General features: G+C 33.5%; 1 protein-coding gene across 1 annotated transcript; it reads left to right on the plus strand.

Annotated features, from left to right (window-relative positions):
* The first annotated feature begins 2,523 nt into the window (after window positions 1-2,523).
* On the plus strand, window positions 2,524-5,903 carry LOC126703658 (probable leucine-rich repeat receptor-like protein kinase At1g35710). The gene is made up of 4 exons (XM_050402701.1): window positions 2,524-3,367; window positions 3,930-4,027; window positions 4,856-5,000; window positions 5,626-5,903. The coding sequence occupies exons 1-4, from the start codon at window positions 2,524-2,526 to the stop codon at window positions 5,901-5,903; spliced, it is 1,365 nt and encodes a 454-aa protein (XP_050258658.1).
* Window positions 5,904-6,252: the final 349 nt, after the last annotated feature.

Here is a 6,252-nt window from a genome sequence, read left to right on the forward strand (position 1 = left end):
AAGTCATCTCTTTGGCTTAACATTCTTCTCTTGGCTTTAGCCGGTTCTCTCCTTACTCCTTTGCAATATCTAATTTGGCTTACCAAATACTTTAGAAGTGGTTTGAAACATTGAATAAAAAATGGCATTGACAAAGTAGTGTTCTCCCTTTCTATTTCTATTTGTTTATCTTACAATTTATGGTTTTTTTTGTCTTTAATTTGTTCAACCATTGGGTAAGCTTTATTCACTATTCGTGAAAATTCAAAACTGCTGATATGAGAGCCACTGCCTAATTGTGATTGCAAATTTAATACTTACATTGAAATTAAAAATTTAAGACTTAAAATTTAAGACGTATGTATTTATGTATCCCAGATGATTTTGAGGAAATCATGCGGGTAGATTTCATGTAGATTTAGTGTGTGTTTGGATAGAACTTATTTTGCTGAAACTGAAAACTGAAAACTGAAAACACTGTAGCAAAATAATTTTTAAATGTGTGAATAGTACTGTGGGACCCATTTTTAATGAAAAAATTGATAAAAAATGAAATTTGTGGGTCCGTAAACAGTGCATATATACACTGTTCACTGCAGAAAGTCAATATTTGCGGTTACTGTTCATTGAACAGTAACCGCAAAACGTGTGAAAACCAAAACGCGTGAAAACCCAAAAAAAAAAAATAAATAATAAAAGGAACAAAACGCAGCTCCAAACGCAGAAGCTGAATACAAACAGACCCTTAGTGAGAATCACGTTGGTGTTCCTTCATTCAATGTTAAAAAAATTAAAAAAATAGCGCACTCATTAACTTGACTTTTTTTTTTTTTTGATAAGTCATTAACTTGACTTTCAGTCAAGTCATATCTTTAGATTATTAAAGTGTATAATCTATATCTTTATAATATCTTTAAAAACATATTGCATTTACTACAGTATTTAATATTTTTTAATTTGATGCAAATTTTGACAAATCTATCGTTATAGATTACATTATATTCGTATATTCCCCATACTTGTATAATTTCAAAGTTATCAAAAATTAATAGCCATGTTATCAATTAATTGTTTAAATTCAAGTTTTTATAGTTTAAAATAATGCATAAAAGATTAGTTTATGAATCAAATGGTAAATAACATCTAATTGACATGAAAATTTGAATGTTAAAGACTATATAGAACATATAATTCAACGATAAGATTTTCAAAATATGAATAAATTAAAAAAATATTGGGTGGTGTAACATAAACTATAAATAAATAAAGTTGTTATCTTTTTATTTTTTTATTTTTTATTGTTAGATGTGATCCTATTTTAATGTAAATATAGTATATATGATATAATGTTATTATGTTATAGTGTTTATAAATATATATACCTTTTATTTTGAGTATTCTTCTCATTATATTTTAATCTATATATTTGCTATTTTCTCTCATATTCTCTCAAAAAGAAGGTGATTATGCTATCCCTCTCTCTAGTTTTTTTAATTTTGTCTTGCAACTCTACTTTAGGTTGATGAATTTTTATGGTTTTTAATATTTCTATTTTGGGTTGATACATTTTAGTGTTGTGTTTTCAGGGTTCCCCACCACAAGTCCTCTATCTTTCTTTTATAGCTTTGGTTTGATCTTTTTTTTTTTTTTTTTTTTTTTTTGAGTTAATCATGTCATTCACTAGTTTGGAAGTGATAATTTGAATTTATATTAAAATACAATTTACATGGCTATGTCTTTGAATGTGCCTACCAATTATTTGTTGTAATTATATGATAAATTTTTATTTTCATAATAATTTTCTTAAGAGAATGAGAAATTTAAATAATAAATTCGAATCTTAAATATTTTAGTTCTACCAAAAGAAATTAGGAAACTATAATACACAATAACATTAGTCAGAAGAATATGGATCACTGAAAAAAAGACTAATATCAATTAAAAAAATGATAAAATTATATATTTGTAAAAGGATTGAAATTACTTCTATAAAAAAGATACCGTATTTAACGGAAATATTTACATCTCCAGATTAGAACCCAAAATGGCAGAATTCTATAGCCTTTTGAAGAAGAGTAGTGACTATTGACTTGGATGTGGGCCATCAACCAAGTCCTCAACTAAGAAGTTCGAAAGAGAGTAGCGCAGATTCAGAGCGCGTGATGGGAATTATGATTGCACCCAAGGAATTCATATTGGAATTTGCAATGTAAAAGAAAGGAGTGGATGATGCATTTTAAACAAGATTTCAAGGCCATTAATTGTATCCTAAATCCAAAAAGAGAGAGAGAGAGAGAGATGTATAAAATATGTCGTTATTGCACCATGAAATGATTGCAATGGAAATTCTTTCACTAGTTGGATTCTTCTCAATGATTTAGAAGACCTGGACTACGTTGAAAGGATCGATAGTCATCCCACGAAGTTACCTGGATGACTCAAGAAAATTTCTCGGATGACTTACAGTATGTGTATTAACGTCACAAGTAGCACACAGCAACTACACACTTCACAAGCGTGGCTCACTCCATTTCCATTTCCATAATGGTTGTACGTGTTAGTTTTGTAGAATTGGGGAATTTGAATAACCTTCTAGAATTACATCTCGGTTCAAATAAACTTTTTGGTACCATTCCCTCAAACATAGGAAAGCTAAAGAAGCTGGTTCTTTTGGACCTAGAATCCAAGATGCTCATTGGTCCAATCCCTTTCTCGTTGGGTTACTTAACCAGTGTGACCTATTTGTCTCTTGGTTCCAACCTTATCAATGGGTCCATTCCTCCACAGATTGCCAATCTAAGAAAACTCAGCTACTTGAGCCTCAATAATAATAAACTCATTAGTCCAATTCCTTCAGCTATGTGTCATTTAACTAATTTAGAAACATTATTACTCAGTTCCAACAAATTCATTGGTTCCATCCCCGCAGATATACAAAATTTGACCAAACTTGCTTCCTTGGATCTCAGTCTTAACAGTCTCAGTGGATCAATTCCTTCTTCCTTGGGTGGTTTAACCAATATGGGAGTTCTCAACATTCATTCAAACAAAATAGATGGTACCATAAATTCTGAAATTAGATATTGTATACTTTTGGAGCAGTTTGACCTATCAAACAACAACTTATATGGTATCATACCGTTTGAACTTACTCTATTAACCCACTTACAAATCCTTAAACTTTCCTCAAACAAACTTTCGGGAATGATACATCTGGGTATCGAAAATCTTGACATTCTTTCGGTACTAGACCTGTCGGAAAATGAGCTGATCGGACCCATCCCAACTCAACTTGCCAATACTTTGGAAGAGTTGTTATTGAGCCACAACAAGTTAAATGGAAGCATTCCCTTTCAAAATGATAACCATAGCTTGCTAACTGCTTTTGGTAATTAACCTCAGCTTGCTAACTACTTTAGACCTCAGTCATAACATTATAAGTGGAGAAATCCCTTCATATCTTGGAGACTTGACAAACTTATGGACCTTGGATCTCAGCAATAATAATCTCACTGGCAACATTCCCGTTTCTCTCTTTTACAAGCCAAAAATAAATTTGTCTTACAATTTGTTGAATGGTACAATCCCAGAAGCTTTAGCAAAATATCTTCCATCAGAGTCATTAATGGGGAATAAGGATTTACACATTGCCATTACAGATTGCCCTCTTTGCATTCCTTCCCCCCACACCCCCCCAACCCTCCCTCCCCCCCCCCCCCCCCCCCCCCCTCCCCCCCCAATTGTTTGCTCCATGATCAATGGAAAAAGCAAGAAAGTCATGGAACCCAAAACAGCTCCTCTTCCCATCGCAATTTTCCTTGTCTTCTTACTAGTTGGAAATTTGTTATTCTCTCGATGTAAGTTTGAGAATAAGCTATCCGAGGCAAGAGAGAAAAAGAATGGCAACATATTCTGCTTATGAAATTATGATGGAAAAATTGCATACAAAGACATCATTGAAGCAATAGAGGACTTTGACATCAAATATTGTATTGGAATAGGTGGTTATGGTAGTGTTTACAAAGCACAATTGTCCAAAGATAAAGTGGTTGGCTTAATGAAACTTCATTGTTTGAGGCTGAGAATCCAGCTTTTGACAAGAGTTTCAAGAACGAGGCGAAAATGCTAACAGAATTACGACATAGGAACATTGTTAAACTTCATGGGATTTTTTACACATGCAATGCATGTTTTTGATTTATGAATACATGAAAAGGGGAAGCCTATTTTGTGACCTAAGAAATGATCTTGCAGCCATGCAATTGGATTGGACTAAGAGGGTGAACGTCATTAAAGGCATAGCACATGCTTTATCTTACCTGCATAATGATTGCACCCTAGCAATTGTACATTGAGACATAACGACCAACAATGTGATATTGAACTCAAAGTTCGAGGTTTTTGTCTCAGACTTTGGCTAGGCTAGATTCCTTGATCCTGCCTCCTCTAATCAAATTATAATTGTCGGAACATATGGTTATGTTGCCCTAGGTAAACTATTTTTCTCATTGATCCCTATTTATTAACCTTTTTTTACCATCACAACTAGGTTTAAAAAGGTAGGATATTGGTACTACTAAGTTGGCTTGCCAAATATTCATGCTTGTTGAATTTTCTAAATATGTTATTAAATATAACCGCTGTATCACTAAATGTGTAATAAACATGCATTTTGAACTTTGTATGCTATAACATATTTTTAAAAGTTTGTTCACATTATTAATTTTGTGCCTTCAATTGTGAACTCAGTACTCATTGACAAAAGAAGAAAACGATCATTGATATCTTTAGAAGCATTCATTTTATTTTTATTTTTGTCCTCCAATGCAGAGCTTGCATATACTATGGCTGTGACTAAAAAATGCGATGTTTATAGTTTGGAGTTGTGGCACTAGAAATATTAATTGGGAGGCCTCCAAGAGAGATGTTGCCATCATTATTGTCATTATCTTCACTAGAAACAATGCTATATGAAGTGTTAGATAAACGCCTTCCAGTTCCGTATCAAGTGGTTGCCCATGGTATTGTTCTCATTGCAGCAATTGCATTTGCATGCCTACACACCAAACCAAAGTCTAGGCCAACAATTAAATGGGTTTCTCAAGAATTTCTTGCCCAACGGCCACCAACCGCCAAGCCATTAGAAGGAATCTCATTAAGACAGCTATGGAATCAAGAAATCTACATGGATTGTCAGATGGAAACTAAGCCATGAATTTTATTTTCTGGGTGAGTATCATATTTGTCAAAAGACTTAGATGAAAATGGTACTAATGGAAAAAAACTAATATTGCACTGAAATTATTTTTCCTCTATAATTGCACCATAATATTTATGCATATGCTGCCATTTGATTCAGAGCCGGATAGCACCTTCAATTTGGATATCCATAAGTTCATCCTTTGTGTTAGATTACGTGCAAAGATTTCATCATGAATTCAAAATCCTTTAATTTAGGTGATCAAAAGCACATGTGAATCTCCTTTTCCATTGTTGATTTTCTTCCATCAAGTTATAGCACCAATGTTCTTGAAAGCTTCTTGTTGCCAGGCAGCCATTGCCTAATCAGCTTAATGGGATTTCAAACTCAGGGTTTGTGTCAAGGAGATCCTCTATCACCATATCTTTTCCTGTTATGTGTTGAAGGTTTGTTAGCAATGATAAAGAAGGCTACGGTGGTGGGTGATTTACATGGAGTAGCTGTGTGTAGAAGAGGACTGAAGCTCTCACATTTATTCTTTGCAGACGATAGCTTAATTTTCTGTGAAGCATCTCTAAAGGAATGTGACTCTTTGCAGCGAATATATCAAGTTTATGAGGCAGCTTTGGGTCAACAACTGAATAGAACAAAGACATCATTGTTTTTCAGCTCTAATATGGACACAAGTGTGAAGGAAGAAATCAAAAATCGATTTGGAGCATAGGTGATCAGAAATCATGAGAAATATCTTGGTCTTCCGTCGTTGGTTGGAAGAAATAAACAAAACTCATTTAATTCAATTAAAGAGAAACTTGCTAAGAAATTGTCGGGTTGGAAGGAGAAGTTGAAGTCAAAGGCGGGGAAAGAAATTCTTATCAAGGCGGTGGCCCAAGTTATTCCAACTTATACAATGAGTTGTTTCAAGCTTTCGGATACTCTATGTGATGAATTGACAAGTTTGATTAGAAATTTCTAGTGGGGGCAAAAGCAAAATGAAAGGAAGACAGCTTGGTTAAGTTGGGAAAAGCTATGTATGCCTAAGTTTTATGGGGATTAGGATTTAAATTGCTCAA

Source organism: Quercus robur, chromosome 2 (genome assembly GCF_932294415.1).
Source record: "Quercus robur chromosome 2, dhQueRobu3.1, whole genome shotgun sequence".
Classification (NCBI taxonomy): Eukaryota; Viridiplantae; Streptophyta; class Magnoliopsida; order Fagales; family Fagaceae; genus Quercus; species Quercus robur.

Excerpts from the sequence above, each read along its gene's own strand:
- LOC126703658 (XM_050402701.1), top strand. The coding sequence starts at position 2,524 with ATGGTTGTACGTGTTAGTTTTGTAGAATTGGGGAATTTGAATAACCTT. Across the intron at positions 3,368-3,929 it reads TAGCTTGCTAACTGCTTTTG|ACATCATTGAAGCAATAGAG; the intron begins GTAATTAACCTC and ends TTGCATACAAAG. Across the intron at positions 5,001-5,625 it reads GTATCAAGTGGTTGCCCATG|GTTTGTTAGCAATGATAAAG; the intron begins GTATTGTTCTCA and ends TATGTGTTGAAG.